This window comes from Suncus etruscus, chromosome 16 (genome assembly GCF_024139225.1).
Source record: "Suncus etruscus isolate mSunEtr1 chromosome 16, mSunEtr1.pri.cur, whole genome shotgun sequence".
In the NCBI taxonomy this organism is placed as follows: domain Eukaryota; kingdom Metazoa; phylum Chordata; class Mammalia; order Eulipotyphla; family Soricidae; genus Suncus; species Suncus etruscus.
The window spans coordinates 86187089-86206417 of NC_064863.1; the positions used below are offsets into that span (position 1 = coordinate 86187089).

The 19329-nt window shown below is 49.7% G+C and overlaps 1 protein-coding gene across 1 annotated transcript in view; it reads left to right on the plus strand.

Annotated features, from left to right (window-relative positions):
* The first annotated feature begins 7846 nt into the window (after nucleotides 1–7846).
* FAM193A (family with sequence similarity 193 member A) overlaps nucleotides 7847–19329 on the plus strand; it is a 50950-nt gene continuing 39467 nt past the window's right edge. The window contains 6 exon segments of the mRNA XM_049789699.1: nucleotides 7847–8085; nucleotides 11973–12121; nucleotides 12462–12629; nucleotides 13750–13984; nucleotides 14952–15076; nucleotides 17493–17640. Coding sequence (XP_049645656.1) covers nucleotides 7852–8085; nucleotides 11973–12121; nucleotides 12462–12629; nucleotides 13750–13984; nucleotides 14952–15076; nucleotides 17493–17640 — 1059 coding nt within the window. The 5' untranslated portion in view covers nucleotides 7847–7851.

Consider the following 19329-nt stretch of genomic DNA (forward strand, 5'->3'; position numbering starts at 1 on the left):
ACTGTTTTTCCTTCGTGGTTCTCAGTTTCTGATTGTTGGAGCTTCAGTGTGGAGTTGCCCAGAGATTGCTCCTAATTGTGCCAGGGTGAAGGGAAGGACTCTAAGTTTGGAGTGTTTCTGTTGACCCATTTTCAAATTGATTGTTTTGTTTTGTTTTGTTTCGTTTTTGGACCACACCAGAAGTGTTCAGGGATCACTTTTGTTGGTACTCAGAGTACCACTCAGATCCAGTGGTACTAGGATCTCAGACCACAAGGAAGGCAATGGGCCTTAACTTCAGTACTGTCTTTCTGGCCTCCATGCTGTACGAATTCTTTAGTTTCATTGCATTCTTTAAATTCATTTCTCTGCTCTATTTCTTCATTTGTTCTTTCCTGTTGTCCACCTTTCTGTTCCAGTACAGGGTCTGTTCCAGTCCATCTCAGAGTACCCAAGACCCTGCCTTGTCTTTTCTTGCAGGGTCACTAAATTCCTCTCAGACTTCTCTCGTCCTTCATGGCCTCAGCATTGCCTTTTTCCAAGTGAGCTAGACCCACGCTTTGCAGAGCAAATGTGAACATCTAGTCATATCAGGCTGGGTGTGGCATTTGTTGGGTGCCCCATACAAATTACCGTATACACTCAAGTATAAGCTGACACCCCCCCAATTTTACCCTAAAAACTGGGAAAACTTAGTGACTCGAGTATAAGCCAAGGTGGAAAATGCAGCAGCTGGGGCCGGCGAGGTGGCGCTAGAGGTAAGGTGTCTGCCTTGCAAGCGCTAGCCAAGGAAGGACCGAGGTTCGATCCCCCGGCGTCCCATATGGTCCCCCACAAGCCAGGGGCAATTTCTGAGCACTTAGCCAGGAGTAACCCCTGAGCATCAAATGGGTGTGGCCCGAAAAACCAAAAAAAAAAAAAAAAAAAAAAAACAAAGAAAAAAAGAAAGAAAATGCAGCAGCCGCTGGTAAATTTCAAAACTAAAAATATATGCCAAAACAATTACAATAATTAAGGAATCATTAGATTAAATGTTTTTCAATATTTATTGAAATAGCATGGAGGTAAGGCGTTTGCCTCTCATGCAGAAGGTCAGTGGTTCGAATCCCTGCGTTCCATATGATCCCCTGAGCCTGCCAGGAGCGATTTCTGAGCTTAGCGGCAGGAGTAACCCCTGAGCACTGCCGGGTGTGACCCAAGAACCAAAACAAAACAAAACAAAAAAATGATAAACTAGCAACAATAATTTTAAAACTTTAAATAAAGTGCAGAAAACCTTAGCTTAAAAGATAATCAAGCTAAATCACAAAGGTTACAATCCTTCAAAACTATTCCTCCTCCTCCTCCTCCTCCTCATCTGTATGTCCAAACAGAGCTTCAGCTGTATCTGATGTGAGGGTGTCATCATCATTGAGTTCGCAGATAATATCACTGCTATCAGTCTCATACAAAGCACAAAATATTGTGGCTTAAATAGTCCAGTGGCATATGGTTCAGTTCAGCTGCCTACGTCTTCAGCTTAGCCTTCAGCTTAGCCGTGACTTCTGGACTGAGCTGAAGCACTGCCCCCTCCAGCAGACAGCAGAAGACGACTGAAGACTACACAGTGGAGAATGCATTTGCCTTGTATGCTGCTGACCCAGGTTCAGGCTTTGGCATCCCATATGGTCCCGTGAGCCTGCCAGGAGTGATTTCTGAGTGCAGAGACGGTTGTAACCCCTGAGGACCACTCTTACTGTAAGCAATGCCTTTAATAGGTTGGTACTTCCATCAAATGCCCCATTTCTTCCAATGCTCGATTTTTCATGTTAGTGATGCTTGGTTGAATTTATTTGTTTTATAATAACCAGATGGTGGTCTCCTTGTTCCTTATGCACTTGTTTTAATTCAGGGGTCTCAAACTCGCGGCCCTAGGCCCGTTTGCGGCCCTCCGTACAACATTTTGTGGCCCTGCCCTAGAGGAATCTTGTTTTTTGTTTGTTTTGTCTTAGTTGTTTGGGTCACACCCGGCAGTGCTCAAGGTTTACTACTGACTTTGCACTCAAGGATCATCTCGACTTTGCCTCCTGCGGCCCCCAGGTCAATTGAGTTTGAGACCCCTGTAAGTCAATGTACTGTTAATTTGTTTCTCCTTCCTTTGGATCTTTTTGGTTTTTGGGGGGGAGCGACACCTGACAGCACTTGGGCTTCTCCTGGGCCTGCACTCAGAAATGGCTCAGGAATGCTGGGAATCAAGCCCGGTCCCTCGTGCGTTGGCCATGTGCAAGGCAGTGCTCAAGGCTTACTCCTGGCTCTGAGTCTATCTCTGTTGGTTTGTTATTGGTTTGGGGTCCATGCCTAGTGGCACTCCAGGGCTACTCCTGATTCTGGTGTTCAGGCAGTCTTGGGGGACCATATGGGATGCTGGAGATCGAACCCGGGTAGACCACGTGCAAGTCAAGCGCCCTCCCTGCTGGGCTATTGCTCTGGTCCTGTCATATGATTCTGAAACATTTTTTAGATGATTTTGATTTTAGTATAGGGAAATAGGGTCACTTTTTTTTTTTTTAACAATTGTGTATACTAACATTTTTAAAGTGTTGGTTCTACTTTTCTCTTTGTCTTTGCAGTGTGTAGTCACCACATCTGCAAATTCGGACACTTCTCTCCCTCTTTCTGAACTTCAACCCTTGAACTTCTTTTTTTTTCCCCCTCTCCTATAACAGGCCTCTTAGTGTAATGTTGATCACACAATGGGGTCTCTGGGTCCTTCGTTCTCATTCATGTCTCCAGAGAGAAACTTTCCCTTTAATTTTGTGTCTTGTTGACAGGGCTTTTTAGATGAAATTAAGTTATAGTCCTGATTTTCTAGTAATGTGCAGCCTCCTTGGCACAGTGCTACTACCACTGTTTCTGCTATAGCGCCAGGCCCACAAGTGGACGTTCACTTGTGGAGTTTGCGCATCTGTTGTGAGAGACACAGTGAGATGACTTGAAATCTTTACTTCTCCCTGTTGAATTTCAAGATGCAGATTTTGATCGGGGTTGTCTGTTTATGGTTCATTTCATTTGAGAGAGTTGGTCTATACCAAAAGTCCCCAGACTTAGTGTGCCATCCTCTTTTCAGGAAGAGCCAGCAGCACCATTGGGAAGTCTCTTTTTTGGGAAACTATCAGGCAAACAGGCTGATAGTACTCACCTCACTGGTTCTCCAATGTTGCTCTCACACTCTCTGAATCGTTCCAACTCTTAACTCCAACAGGTCACACATTTTTGGAAATATTCATTGGCCTGAAATTAGGTTGGTATAATGGCAGTTTACTCCAATGTTTTTCTCTGTTGGTAACTTGTATTTTGGTGGGGGCTTTGGGTCACACCCGGCAACGCTCAGGGGTTACTCCTGGGGAGCATTTTTTTCTTTTTTCTTTTTCTTTTTTTTTTTTTGGTTTTTCGAGCCGCACCCGTTTGACGCTCAGGGGTTACTCCTGGCTAAGCGCTCAGAAATTGCCCCTGGCTTGTGGGGACCATATGGGATGCCAGGGGATTGAACTGCGGTTGCGATCTTTCCTTGGCTAGCATTTGCAAGGCAGACACCTTACCTCTAGTGCCACCTCGCCGGCCCCAAATTCTGGGAGCATTTCATCCAAATTTTGTTAGGCCATTGAGCTAAGATGTTGACAGTATTCTTATAATCATCATTTTGGGGCCACACTTGGCAGTGCTCAGAGCTTACTTCTGACTATTCAGGGCTCTGAGGACCATGTGGGGTGCTGGGGATCAGACCAGGATGGGCTGAGCATGCAGGGCAGACAGGCGTGCTGCCCACCGTCCTCTTCTTCAGCCCTTTTGTACTTGCTCTCCAGCTTCTAAAAAGTAATGCATTGGGGTGACAGGATTAGCTGAAAGCTGCCCAAGTTTTTTTGTTTGGCTTGGTTTGGTTTGGTTTTTTGGGGGCATCACACCCAGTGGCACTCCTGTTATTCTAAGCTCAGAAATCATCCTGGGGGGCCAGAATGATAGCACCGTGGTAAGGCATTTATTTGCCTTACATGTGGCCAATACAGGTTGGACCTAGTTTGAATCCCAACATCCCATATGGTCCCTGAACCTGCCAGGAGCAACCTCTGAGCAGTCAGGAGTAACCCCTGAGTGCCACTGGGTGTGACCCAAAAAACAAAAAGAAAGAGAGAGAGAGAGAGAGAGAGAGAGAGAGAGAGAGAGGAGAGAGAGAAGGAAGGGAAGGGAAGGGGAGGGAGGGAGGGAGGGAGGGAGGGAGAGAGAGAGAGAGAGAGAGAGAGAGAGAGAGAGAGAGAGAGAGAGAAAGAAAGAAAGAAAGAAAGAAAGAAAGAAAGAAAGAAAGAAAGAAAGAAAGAAAGAAAGAAAGAAAGAGAGAAAGAGAGAGAGAAAGAGAGAAAGAAAGAAGGAGGGAGGGAGGGAAGGAGGGAGAAAGGAAGGAAGGAGGGAGGGAGGGAGGAAGGAAGGAAGAGGAAGGAAGGAAGGAAGGAAGGAAGGAAGGAAGGAAGGAAGGAAGGAAGGAAGGAAGGAAGGAAGGAAGGAAAAGGACTGACTCCTGGCAGGTGTGGGGTACCATATGGGATGCTGGGGATCAAGCCTGATCCATCCCTGGTCAGCTACGTGCAAGGCAAATGCCCTACCGCTTCAGTCCCTCCCCCCCCGATTTTCTTTTTGTATTAAGGTATTATTAGTAATTGAGGTATGATTGTTAAACATAAATAAGGATGGGCCAGAGAGATAGCAGGGACGTGTAAGGCATTTGACTTGCATGCGGAAGGACAGTGGTTCGAATCCCGGCATCCCATGTGGTCCCCCAAGCCTGCCAGGAGCAATTTCCATTTTTTTGGGGGGGGGTTCACACAGGGCAGCGCTCAGGGGTTACTCCTGGCTCTATGCTCAGAAATCGCCCCCGGCAGGCTCAGGGGACCATATGGGATGCCAGAATTCGAACCACTGTCCTTCTGTATGCAAGGCAAATGCCTTACCTCCATGCTATCTCTCCAGCCCGCCAGGAGCAATTTCTGAGGGTAGAGCCAGGAGTAACCCTGAGTGCTGCTAGGTGTGACCCAAAAGCATAAATAAATAAATAAATAAATAAATAAATAAATAAATAAATAAATAAATAAATAAATAAAGATTTCAAAAGCTTTTTGGAGATTTTGTTGAACTTTGAACTGTTTATGCATAGTGGTGAGCACTGTCTCTCCAGGTACAGTTTACACCAGGGGTCTCAAACTCACGGCCCGTGGGCCGTTTGCGGCCCTTCGTACAACATTTTGTGGTCCGCGGCCAGCCTTCAAATATCGCAGTATTCGCGATTATTCGGTTACCGAACGATCACAATAAAAATCGCATTAGTAAGAAAAAATCGCAATAAACATTCGCATACCCCGAGCAATTTCGTTCGGTGTATGCAAATGCTTAATGCGATTTTTTGCGATTTTTTTCTTACTAATGCGTTTTTTTATTGCAAATATTCAGTAAGCGAATAATCGTGAATACTTTGCGCCTAGCGCAGACGTCATTTCCGCTGCTCCTGCCCACTGTCCCTTGCATTATCCGAGGCCTAAGGGAGAGAAGGGAGAGAAGTTTATTACAGAATTAGATTTTGTCATGCCTTCATCATGACTTCATCAAAGTCTGCAGTGAAGAGAAAGATTGATGACGAGCATAAACAATTTCAGAAAAAGTGGGAGACGCAGTATTTTTTTGTTGAGCACAGTGGCATCCCCACATGTCTTATTTGCTCAGAGAAAGTTGCAGTGCACAAGGAATACAACTTGAAACGCCATTATTCAACTAAACATTCTGAAGAATGTGCAAAATATCAAGGAAATGAGAGAGCCAAGCGGCTTGCCAGTCTTAAAGCATGTCTAATGAGGCAACAAGATTTCTTCAAGAAAGCAATCAAAGAGAATGTTGCATCAGTTGAAGCTAGTTACATGATTAGTGAGATGATTGCTAAGGCAGGGAAACAATTCACAGAAGGAGAGTTTGTTAAAAAATGCATGTTACAGACTGCAAGAATTATCTGTCCGGAAAAGAAAGGTCAGTTTAGCAAAATCAGCCTTTCTGACATGTCAAGTGACATCTTCAACTGTGTGAGAAAGCCATATGTTTTGATGCATACTCAGTTGCTCTTGATGAGGGCACAGATAGAACAGACACTGCGCAGCTCACAATTTATGTCCACGGTGTTGATTGCAATTTTGAATTGACAGAGGAGCTGCTCACAATAATTCCAATGCATGGCCAGACCACCGCTAATGAGATATTTCGGCATCTGTGTGATGCCATTGAGAATGCAGGTTTGCCATGGAAGAGGTTTGTTGGAATAATAACCGATGGAGCGCCATCGATGACAGGGAGGAAAAATGGACTGGTGGCACTTGTTCAAAAAAACTTGAAGAGGAGGGTGTAGAGAAGGCCCTTTGCAGTAAATGCCTGCCATGTGACAATGTGATGTCTGTTGTGAAATGCATCAACCAAATCAGATCCAGGGGCTTAAAGCACAGGAGGTTCCGTGCTTTTTTAGAGGAAATGGAGTCAGAATATGGAGATGTGCTCTATTTCACTGAGGTATGTTGGCTCAGCAGGGGAAATGTCCTGAAAAGAGTTTTTGAGTTGAGAGAAGAAGTGAAAGCCTTCATGGAGAAGGATGGTAATGCTGTTTCTGAGTTGAGTGATCACAAATGGCTCATGGACTTAGCTTTTCTTGTTGACATCAGACATAAGCTGAATGTACTAAACAAGATGTTACAAGGCCCGGGGCAGCTTATCAGTGCTGCCTATGACAACGTGAGAGCATTCTCCACAAAACTTGTGTTATGGAAATCCCAGCTCTCTCAGACAAACCTTTGCCATTTCCCAGCATGCAAGGAACTTGTGGGTGCAGGCATACCATTCAGTGATGAGAAATATGTTGATGCTATTTTAAGCTAGAGAAGGAATTTGATCACAGATTTGCAGACTTCAAAAAGCACAGAGCCACTTTCCAAAATTTTTTTTGGGGGGGGCCACACCCGGCGTTGCTCAGGGGTTATTCCTGGCTGTCTGCTCAGAAACAGCTCCTAGCAGGCTTGGGGGACCATATGGGACACCGGGATTCGAACCAACCACTTTTGGTCCTGGATCAGCTGCTTGCAAGGCAAACGCCCCTGTGCTATCTCTCCGGGCCCGCGATTTCTTTTTTCTTACTAATGCGATTTTTATTGCGATTATTCGGTAAGCGAATAATCCGCAAATACTGCAATATTTAAAGGCCGGCCACAGGCCACAAAATGTTGTACGGAGGGCCGCAAGAGTTGAGACCCCTGCTTTACAGCCTGTTAAAACAAAATGATATATATATAAGGCCGATAAATTTGTCGGTGTTGTATGGCCTACACTTATTCGAGTCGCAGCATCCCTTGAGCACTGGCAGGAGTGATTCCTGAGTGTCGTCAGAAATCAGCCTCTGAGCACTGCTTTGCTGTTCTGCCAGGATGTCAGTGCTGTGAAGTTTGGAGGAGGTGTTGTTGAGTGGCACATGAAGCATTGAGCCTGGGGAGCTGGGCTGTTTATATGTCAGAGGTCGGGTGTGGCGGCTACTGGGCCTTTTCATAGCGGAAGGGAAGCTTTTGCCCCCATTCCAGAAGGCCACAGTGGTGCTACTATTTTATTTCTTGGTTTTGGTTTTGCAGCCACACCCAGCACTGTTCAGGGCTTACTTTTGTCTCTGCACTCAGATCTAACTCAGGTTACCTGCGTGTAAATTTTTACTTTTTTTCTATATATAAATGTGTTGTAATATCAGAATTGTTAGTGTGGTCTTGGCTTTGTTAGTTGGGTTTTGATAGTGGGATTTCATTTCCATTGCAGACACCGTTCAATTTTGGCATGAACCACAGAAGCCCGCCCTACCCTGCTGGGGATCATTGCCTCCTGTGCAGAAGTGAGCGGAAAGATCCAGTGTTCTCAGAGAGTGGCCTCAAAAATACTAGCAAGCTGGCCCTGTCCATGGCCCCCAAGGGCAACAACGTGCTGCATCTGCCTCTGTGGGTGTGCCCCGACTGCCGGCGCACTGTGGAGAAAGAGGACAGGCCCAGCCTGGAACAGCCCTCGTCCCCACCGGTGAGGTGAAAAAAGGAGACTCATTCTTGTCCAGGTCTAGATGAGACCCAGTGGGGTTCCATGGATCTGGTGCCTGTGGGGCTCTAAGGGTAGTGTAGGAAGATTCCCTTCTTCAGCACGCACCTGCCTCTGAATTCAGGGCTTTTATTTTTGTGGTGCTAGGGGCTCCCACATACAAGGCCAGGATTCAACCACTGGATTCATACCCCCAGCCCCTGGGCCCTGCTTTTGAAAGGACCCACCTGCACTTGTGGGGCTGCTGGGCTCTGTTCTCTCTTTCATTTCTGCTCACAGCAGGGACTCCCTGCTAGTTAGGGACCCTTCCTAGGCCCCTTTTCCTGGGCCTAGACCAGGTGGTGCTGTGCTACCAGTTTCCACATGGCCAGAGCCACCTTTGACTAGAATCTCAGGTCTCCCTGCTACTGCTACTAAGCCAGTAGCTTCTGCTCTGCACTTCCTCAAAAGGAGAGCCTCAGCTCTAGTGTCCTGAATGAGAGAGTTACACTTAGGCTCCTGCGTATGCCCATCACTGCAAAGTGCCACAGGCTCCCTCCCCCACTGTCCTGTGTCATTTCCTACCCACTTCTTCCTTCCGTGGTCCTCAGGTAAGTGAGGTGCTTTACTATTCCTGTTCCCCTGATTTCCTCATCTCATTGAACTTTGAGGGGTTTGTTCATTTGAATTCCCCCACAGGCAGCTGACAGATTTCTGCCAGGACTGGTCTGCCTTTTCTACAACTGAATTACTGCCTTGATTTTTTTTTTCTTCATTATTCCTGTGGTGCTTGGGGATTACAGTGCTGTGGTAGTACCAGGGCTCACTCCTGCAGAGTACATACTGGGTCTCTTCTTTTTTTTTTTTTTTTTATTTTTGGGGCGGGGAGCGCATTGTTTTTTGGCCCACACCTAGCGGTGCTCAGGGGTTACTCCTGGCTCTTCGCTCAGAAATCACTCCTGGCATGCTCAGGGAACTATATGGGATGCCGGTAATCGAACCCAGGTCCATCCTGGGTCAGCCACGTGCAAGGCAAATACCCTACCACTGTGCTATCTCTCCGGCCCTATGCTGGGTCTCTTTAAACTTTCTCCTTGGCTACTTTCCCCATTTTTCGTGTGACTGGGATTTGGTTTGTTCCTTGGCCTCTGAATCTGCTCTTTCTGGGCTGCCTCTGCACTTTGTTAGTTTCCCGGATTTTACCATCCTTGTGTCCTTTGTCCTGGCCTTCTCTCCTCTTAGCCTGCCTGGAAGCTGCTGTTTCAGAGGCAAGTGAGAACACAGCCCATCCATCCCCTTCTTAAGCTAGCCTGGGGGCTGAATCTCACACTACCCCAGGGCTGATGCTGGCCTATATTTGTGTGTCAGAGGCCTTCTGTTGTGGTGGCCCCTTCCTTAAAGCTTGTCAGTCAAGAGTTGGTTCCGGAGCGGTGCCACTAGAGGTAAGGCGTCTGCCTTGCAAGTGCTAGTCTACGATGGACCGTGGTTCAATCCCTCAGTGTCCCATATGGTCCAGGAGCGATTTCTGAACTCATAGCCAGGAATAACTCCTGAGCATCAAACAGGTGTGGTCCACAAAAACTAACAAAAGCTTGTCAGAGTTACTAGGTACAGTCACTTCTTTAGGGGGCAAGAGCAGTAGCACAGCAGGGATGGTGTTTCCCTTTGCATATGGCCAACCTGGGTTCTATCCCCAGCATCCCATATTGTCCCCTGAACCTGCCAGAGGTGATTTCTGAGCATAGCAATGAATAAACCCTGATGTGTGTGGTCCAAAATCAAAATAAGGAGTCACTTCTTAGAGCTGGTTAGAATTACTGACTTTTTGGGCCCGGAGAGATAGCACAGCGGCGTTAGCCTTGCAAGCAGCCAATCCAGGACCAAAGGTGGTTGGTTCAAATCCCGGTGTCCCATATGGTCCCCCGTGCCTCCCAGGAGCTATTTCTGAGCAGACAGCCAGGAGTAACCCCTGAGCACCGCCGGGTGTGGCCCAAAAACCAAAAAAAAAAAAGAATTACTGACTTTTTAAGATTAAGGCTCGGACTGGACAGTGGCACAAGCAGTAAGATGTCTGCCTTGCCCGAGCTAGCCTAGGACGGACCGTGGTTCGATCCCCTGGTGTCCCAGATGGTCTCCCAAGCCAGGAGCGATTTCTGAGTACATAGCCAGGAGTAACTTCTGAGAGTCACCGGGTGTGGCCCAAAAAAAACAAAACAAAGACTGAGGCTCAATATTGAGTAAAACTTCTGCTCAGTGCATGTCCCTGCTGGTCAAGCAAGTGTTGTGGTGAGCCTGCTGGCCTGAGAATGCTGAGGCCTATTACTGTTCATGAAGCTGATTTCGAGGAAGACTATGAGGCACACTGTGCAGTTCATCATAGACATTCTCCCCCCTCCATTTTTGTTTGTTTTATTTTTTATTTTGGACCACACCTGGAGTAATTGAGTTACTCCTGGGTCAGCCGTCAGGAATTGAACCCAGGTCAGCTGTGTACTTAGCAGATGCCCTCCCTAGCCATTGTACTAGTGCTCCAGCCTGTCCATACCCTTTTGCAGGCTCAGCTCATCAGCTGCTCAGCCTCATGCTTCAGGGATTAAATCAAAATGAGGGCTAGGGCAGTGCTTCTCAATTATTTTCTGTCATCCCCCCCTAGGAAGAAGAAAACATTTTTGCACCCCCCCACACGACTGTAAATAGTATTATTAAAATAATTAAAAATCAATTTTAAAAACTTTTTTTTTTTTTTTTGGTTTTTTGGGCCACACCCGGTGACGCTCAGGGGTTACTCCTGGCTATGCGCTCAGAAGTCGCTCCTGGCTTGGGGGACCATATGGGACGCCGGGGGATCGAACCGCAGTCCGTCCGAGGCTAGCGCAGTCAAGGCAGGCACCTTACCTTTAGCGCCACCGCCCGGCCCCAATTTTAAAAACTTTGACCTGCAAAACATAAATAATTTGAGCTGATTTTTTTTTTCTTTTTTTCTTGTGGTTTTTGGGCCACACCGGGCAGTGCTCAGGGGATACTCCTGGCTCCATGCTCAGAAATTGCTCCTGGCAGGCACGGGGGACCATATGGGACACCGGGATTCAAACTGATGACCTTCTGCATGAAAGGCAAACACCTTACCTCCATGCTATCTATCAGAGGTGATGTCTGGATCAGTGGCTACAATGAGCATGTTTTGCAATGCCAATCAGATGCTCCATTGTTCTCTGATTGGATACAGAGACACTTGTTAGCAGTGTTTTTCGAGGTCAAGCGCGCCCCCCCCTTGTGGAGCCTCATACCCCCCCCCCGGAGGGCGTGCCCCACTATTTGAGAAGCACTGGCCTAGGGGAAGGCACCTGTCTTGGGTATAGAAACCGGTATCACTTATTTGTGAGCTCCAAGCACGAGCAAGTACTGGGCTCAGGAACTCGACCTCTGACAAACCCCTCACCTGCTGGTGCCTGTGTGATGGACGCCTTGGTCTCAGCCAACACAGTGGTGGGAATGCAGGGTTTCAGGGCCTAGGATCCCTGATACTCAGGCATCGAAGATCTGTCCCTCTGTTCCAGCTCAGGCACTCCAGAACTGTCCACAGTTTAGATACCCAGGGATTGCACCACATCCATCTCCTGGCCACTTCACCATGGGTCTCTGGGGATACTTTGCACTCCCATGGCTTTCAGGTTTTGTTTGCTTTTGGTTTGGGGACCACATCTGATGGTATTCAGGGTTTACTTCTGGCTCTGCCCTCAGAGGACCACATGGGGTATTGGGATTGAAACCTGGACCTAGTCCTCCCTGCCATGTTATCACTCAAGCTCTCACCTCATTTGTGTTGACAGGTCAGTAGCAGACATGTACATCTGTGTCTGATGGATTTGTTATCATATCTTCTTTGTGAGCAGGGCCAGGACTTTCTTCACTCTCCTCTGGGCGGGTCGCAGCCTGAGGCTGGCAACGGGAGACTGGCACTGGGCAGTCAGACGATACCCACGGCAGGCCTGGGCACCTCCACAGACTCAGCATGTGCTTGCGAGGCCTGCAGTGAACGAAGGTAGAAGAGTGGTGCTGGGACAGCGCTGGCGGATGGGGGTGGTAAAGATGGGTGGGGCTTCTGAGGAGAATCTAGCAGCCCAAGCATTGGAGAATTTGGGTAGCTACAGCTGGGCCTCCCAGGACACGGCTGCCCAATGACACTTCTCTGGGGTTGGAAGCAGCAGCCATCTTACTTGTCCACAGGGGTGGCAAGTGTCCTGTCTCGGGAAGAAAGGGTACCTAGTACTATACAGACACAGCTGGTCCCTCTGCAGCTGGAGCAGGAGGGGCTCTGGTGGGGAAGAGGGTAAGCAGATGCCCCCTGGTGCTCCCCTGACCCATGTTCTGCATCTTCCCAGAGAGATTTCGGTGGAGCCAGAGCGGGAGCCTCAGCAGCTGCAAAAGTGCTGGTCTGAAGTGCGGTACATGGTCCGCTGTGTCTATCGTCGGGCGGGGACCCCATTGGCAGATGACCAAGACCAGTCTCTGGTGCCAGACAAAGAGGGGCTGAAGGAGCTTGTGGACAGGTTTGTGCCACCGTCGTTACTGCCTTCCTCCAGGCTCTGACTCTTCCCCTGAGCAGGCCTCCAGCCCTCCTCCTTCTGCCCGGGAAGCCAAGGAGGCACCCCCGTGCACCCTCAGGGTCTGCCCTAGACTGTCACATTTGGTTGTCATGGTGGTGTCAGGGGCTTTAGCTGCACATGTGCTGTGTGAGGAGCCTATGGGTGGAGAAACAATGGAGACAACCATATGTGCTGGGGGCCTCATCTGCACGGCTTCCCCAGCCCCAGTGAGGTGGCCTTTTTCCTAGAGAGTGAAGAAAGTCCCTCACCTATGTGTCATGCTGGCAAGTTGGTAACCCTCCAAACCGCCCTCTATCTGCCAGCAGGGGACAGAGCAAGCAAGCACAGCAGGAATTCTGGCCTGTGTACATTGCTGTCTTTGCAGTGCCTGGCCCAGCAGTCCCTAGTGTGCTGGGATCTGCTGCTCCCTTCCAACCACAGAAGCTCCCAGACTGGGGTTCTCTTGGGTACCTTGGGCCTGTTGCTTCACCTCGTGTGCTTGCTCTGCCCCCTGCTGGCCACGTAGGCACCCTTTGGTTCTATGGCTTCCCACTTAGTGGTTCTACAGTGATGAGCCTAGTCAGGCTGTGTGAATCTCCTCATCGCTGCTGAATTTTGGGCAGATAGAGAGTGGTTTGGGGAAGGTTCCTGACTTCCCAGCATGGCTTCCCTTCTATGGTATGCCACCGTGTACCTCACACAGGTTGTTCGTTAAGCTGGTGGTCAAGGCAGCAGGAGAGATAGCACAACAGGGAGATGTCTTGAGCACAGCTGACCCTATTTCAATTCCCAGCATTTCATATGGTCCCCAAGCACTTCCAGGAGTGATTTCTTTTGTGGGGACATACCTGACAGCACTCTGTGCTCAGATATTGCTCCTGGCAGGCTCGGGGAACCATATGGAATGCCAGGGGATCCAAAGTGGGTCCATTCCAGGTCAGCCGTGTGTAAGGCAAATGCCCTATCGCTGTGCTATCTCTCCAGCTCCAACCAGGAGTGATTTCAGAGTGCAGTGCCAGGAGTTAACCGCTGAGCCACTTGCAGTGCCCCAGATGGCCCATGTGATGCCTGCTTCTCCCTGCAGGCTCTGTGAGCGGGACCCCTACCAGTTGTACCAGCGCTTGGAGCAACAAGCCCGAGAGTATGTGCTGGAGATGAAGGTTCGTCTCCTCCGGCAGCTGGCAGCTGCGTCCAAGGTGAAGGCGCCATCAGGGCTGCAGGGCCCGTCGCAGGCACACCAGTTCCTCTCCCTCCTCCTGGAGGAATATGGTGCATTGTGCCAGGCGGCACGCACCATCAGCACCTTTCTTGGCACACTGGTAAGGGCAAGTGCCATCCTGGTCTGCGCTCACTGGGGAGGGCCGAGGAGAGTATGTGGAGGTACAGAGTGACCACAGGTCTGGCTGTGGTGAGGAGGATGGGGGAGAGGGAGAGAAAAGAGAAGAGAGAGAAAGACTGTTTATTTGGGAATGGAGAGCAGCCGTCAGCACTTCCCATGTCTGTCTAGGTGCACAAGGTCTGGTGGGGAGAGAACCTAGCAGGAGAGGAAGCAAGGTGGGGTGCTAGAGGAGCTGTCCCTTGGAGATGGACTGACACAGGCGCCTTCAGCGCTGGCCACTGGCCCTGTCTCAGCCTACCCTGGATAGTTTGTGGGACTAAATCTGGGCACAGTCTCTGGCATTTGCTTGCTAACAGATTTACACTCAAGGCACAGCAGCAGCCAGTGAAGCCTGAACTCTCAGCCATCTGAGACTCTCACTAGAGAGTGAGTTCTCAGTGTGTTCCATTTAATTTGGATACAGTTGAAGCTCACAGTATAAGCAGTCCTATCCACTCCAGGGTGTCATCTTCCTCCACCACTGTCTGAAGGTCATTTCAGGTGGAATGGGCTGTGACTGAGAACAGCAGCTGCCCTCCATCCCTGCGACTTCTCTCTTGGTGTTCTCTGCCCTAGAGGCTTAGCAGGAGTCCCCGCCTATATTCTGGGCCATCAGGGGCTGGGGCATAGCCCAGCTGTATAGATCTGACAGAGGTAGAAGCGTGGTCATTGGTAGAGAGCAGGCATGCACAGGGCCTTCTTGACACTGGGTAGCCCTCAGAGGGCTTGCGTCTCTTCTGTCACACTTCAGGGTCCCCTCACTGGGTGGGTAGAAATCTGCTGCAGGGCAGCATGGGGACACTGGGGTACTGGGCCGATACATGCAAGACACAGGGAGCAAAGCCCAGGAACTCTCGGGTGGGAAGGGTCTTCATCCTTTCAATTCGTCCTCTCCATTGTTTAATTAGGAAAATGAACACTTGAAGAAGTTCCAGGTGACGTGGGAACTGCATAATAAGCATCTGTTTGAAAATCTAGTCTTTTCGGAGCCACTTCTTCAGAGTAACTTGCCGGCACTAGTGTCACAGATCAGGTACTTGGTTTCTCTGGAGGGGCGCACTGGCCATTTTGGGCAGTGGGTGCTACTGAGATATTCTGCGGACGCCCCTGCTTGAGGGAATCTGAATGGAGAAGGGGGTTCAGGCAGAAGGAGAGCGTGGCAGTGCCCAGGGCCATCACACTCTTCCTCATGTCTCTCTGATTTCCCCTGACTGCATACGGGAGCTGAAGGTGGAAGCAGATTCTGGTACTTCCTGGGGAAGGGGGGAATCATCATACTCTCCCTCACTTCCCCTGACCACATTTCTGAGCGTTTCCCGAGGCTTTCTCAAATGCACTGGAGTATTCTCCCAGTAGTTGAGGAGGAGCGCGGTGCCAGAGGAGGTAGTCTCGATTGGCCTCTGTGGGGCCACGCCATCCCCGGGTTCTGTCCTTCACTGCGCACTATGCCAGATCTGCCCCTGAGCTCCTCAGATCCTGGGTGTGTGCTGCTGTCCTGCAGTTGGGCCTGTTTGGCATGATGGATGGAGAAATCAACCTTTGGAGTCACTTCTGCCCTGGGCCCTTTTTCTTAGCAGTTCTCAGCCAGCTAGGATGTGATTCAGTGCTAGGGCCTGAGAATGGACCCTGCTTAGCCTTACATATGTGGCCAGCAATCATCTGTTCTGGTGCTGTTTGGATTCGCTGTGTTCCGGGACTAGAACTATGTTTTGCTCCTCCTCAACTTGGGTGCTCTGTCCAGCCTAACACTGGTCATTTTTCCTCTTCTTAACCCCTATGTCAACCCAGTCTTGGTTCTAGTGGTCCCAGTTGTACACTTAGTGAGAGCTGTGTGGCATAAAGTGGGTTCCGTTTTCTGGGTCTGAAACCACTGCTGTGGCTCCTGGTCAGACTGTGGGTGAGTGGGGGTGAGTGGGTGACAGATGACTTGGATTGAATGTTCTATTGTTCTGTTTTCCTTCCTTCATTGGTAAGGTGGTGAATCCCTCATCTGCAGCATACTCTCAGGCTAGTGGGGTTGGGCTATAGAGCAGAAGCTGGACAAAAGCTGGCCTATCCTCAACCCTAGAAAAAAAGAAATTCTCTCCATGTTGAAGCTGCTGTTGTCTGGGTATTCCCAGAGCCCTTCCGGGCTAAATTTTGTTTTGGTTTGCTTCTGGGGCCACAACCAGTAGTGCTCAGGGCTCACTCCAGCTCTGTGCTCATGAGATAAGTTATTCAGTACTGCAGATGGAATCAGAAGGTACAGCCAGCACCGGCCCTTCACTGCCTCTTAGCCCATGTGCCTGTCTGTTTCAAAAAATGTAGCATCCTTGGGCCATCACTTTGGAGCCCTGGGTGCTTTGTTTTGGAGGCCACAACTGGTGTTCTTTGGGGCTGCCCCCAACTCATTGCTTCAGGGTTGCTCTCATCTATGCCTAGCAAGGGGGAATGGGGTCTGGGGATTTGCCTGAGCGGTTCCAAACTGCCCACATGCGTGTGGTAGCTCAGCCCTTTGGCTCTTATTCTTGTGGCTCAGTCGAGTATTTTGATTTTATTAGCATGTGGTCTCTGTAAACCTCTGGGTAGGTTTTTCTTTCCCATCACCAAGTACAGCCCTCCCAGAAGGTTCTATTGAGCAAATGTGCAGGTAACAGGCTGTACAGAAGACAGCACACACACCCCTGCATGTGACACTCAGGCACTTGCCTGCAGCTTTCTTCTTAGTTGCCACCCACCCCTTTTGTTTTGGGACCACATCCTGAGATGTTCAGGGCTTACTCCTGGCTCTATGCTCAGGAATCACTCCTGACTGGATTCTGGGAACAGCTGGGAATTGAATTACCTCTCCATCCCCATGCAACCCTTCTTTATATTGACACCAGTCACCCACAGACTGCCCTCTTTGGTGTAAGAAAGGTGTCTTTCTTTTCTAAGAGCTTTATGAAGATATGGTGTACATACTATATAACCCACTGATACAAGTGTATGGTCTATTGGCATTTGTCTTAGCACTCTCTTGACTTTTTAAGCCTGTAGTGAATGTGTAGTATATTAGCTGTAAATGATATAATACAGAATAAATGAAAAATAATAACAATTCTTCAATGAGAGCAAATGTTTTGATGTTTTGCTTTGCTTGGAAACCTTCTGACGGAATTTCAAAACCAAATTTTAAAACCTTTGCAATCAATCACTCAGGGCACAAAGCTGCTGTTGAGAGTTGGGAGTGTTTGTGCATCCATCTCCTCTAGGCTACCAAGTGTCTCTTTGTTTCTAGTCCATGTGCTTCTGGAGGAAGGAGTTCCCAGCCCCAGACAGGAGGCTGCCCTGCTGGGCCTTGGCTCTGTAGGCCTGTGGGTGGTGAGCTGTGGTGGTGGCGAGATGCTGACACAGCAGGGGCTCCCCTTTGTCTCGGCAGAGTCGGGGCCCTTTGTAGCACTGACTGTCTCTCCCTGTTCCACCCACAGGCTGGGCACTACGACGCATGATAGTGGCAGCGAGGATGCCTATAGCAGCTTGCTGCAGCGCTATCAGAGCTCTGAGGAGGAGCTGCGCAGGGTCGCTGCTGAGTGGCTGCAGTGCCAGGAGAGGATCGATGCCTACGTAGATGAGCAGGTGAGGCCTCGGCTCCCGCCTGGGGCCCTGGGAGCCACTGAGTTGGGCCATTTCAAAAACCTCAGGCTCTTTCATCCTGGACCAAATTGGCCCACAGGGATGGGGGCGGTGTGCAGAGGGGCCCTGGGTGCCCAGCCTTGTGTCCGTTTGGCAGCAGCGGTGGTGCAGCCTGGCCTGACCCTGACACCCAGCCTTCCCCCCAGTACGTTGCCCCCTCCCTCGGAGTAGCCAGCAGTACAATGAGAGATGAGGGTGTGTGTGCTGTGTGGCCCTGTGAGCCCAGTGGCACTCAGCCCATCTTTGCCCGTGTTCTTCCTGTGCAGGTGCCAGTATCTTCGGCTGCCCACACCTGGCGGGACTCAGCACTGTGGGGCTTGGCCTGGATAGTTAGTCTGGGGACCAGGCCCTCCGGTTTGAGCCAAATGAAAGGCTACTCTACTCCCGGTGCCCTTTAACTGCACCTGGGCAAAGCTGTTTCCCATGGGTCCCCATGCGTCTGTTCTTGTTGTGACTAGACTGTTGTGCTGCAGGCCATGGTACCTACGACTCAGGCCAGAGAAAGCTGGGCTGTCCCTGCATGGCCTACAGTGTGGGAGCCTTAACCCTGGCTGTCCTGACTAAGAGGAGTATGTGTGGGCCTAGAGGCCACACACCTGTCCCACCAGCAGACAGCTATCTCTGTAAGGAGGGCTCCAGGGGAGGCTCGAATACAATGGTGGTGGTGGGGTGGTCTCCCAGGCCTCTGTGCTTGAAGGGAAAGGGCCAGCTTAGACAGACGGCACTGTCAGACTGTAGCGGAGCTTCGTGCTATATGATCCCGACTCCGCTTTCTGTGTGTTGTTCTTTAGAAGCAGAGCTGCCCTGTGCTGGACTGTGAGGGCTGCCTAGAGAGCAGAGGCCATGGCAGTCAACTGTGCTGCTTTCCTGAGAGGTCAGAGGGCAAGGGAGAGCCCTGACTTCCAGGGACTCAGGTCATCGACCCTCGGGAAAGGAAGTGCCTTAAGGTACCAGCCTCTCTCTGCCACTGCCTGTCACTGGGGCTCAAGCAGGTCATAGAGGATACCGCTGTGGGCCCTGATTTGAAGGAACAGGGCTGTGGGGAGACAGAGGAAACAGCACCCCTGGGTGAGGCCCAAAATTAAATAAATGCCATATCAAAATAATGCACTATTTTTGGGAGGGGTCCACAGCTGATGGTGCTCAGGGACCACTCCTGGAGGGCTTGGGGACCATATGGGATGCCGAGGATCAAACCCAGGTTAGCCACATGGAAGGCAAATGCCCTACCCGCTGTACTATAGTTCCGACTCCAGTAACCCACATTTTTATCTCTACTCTGATGAAGATGGGGAGTGCATAGAAAAATATGTGATTTTTTTTGAGGGGGGTTTGGGCCACACCTGGTGACACGTAGGGGTTACTCCTGGCTATGCACTCAAATCGTTCTGGCTTGGGGCACCATATGGGACGCTGGGGATTGAACCTAGGTCCATCCTGGGTCAGCCATGTGCAAGGCAAACACCCTACTACTGTGCTATCGCTCTGGCCCTGATTTTCTTTTATTTTAAATTTATTACTTTAAAACAAAAAAAGATAAAGAATCTGCAACCTAATTTTGTAACATAAAGAACAAAAAATACAGATGACCTCTAATGATAGCAGAAGAAAGAAAATATCAGATTAGAGCAG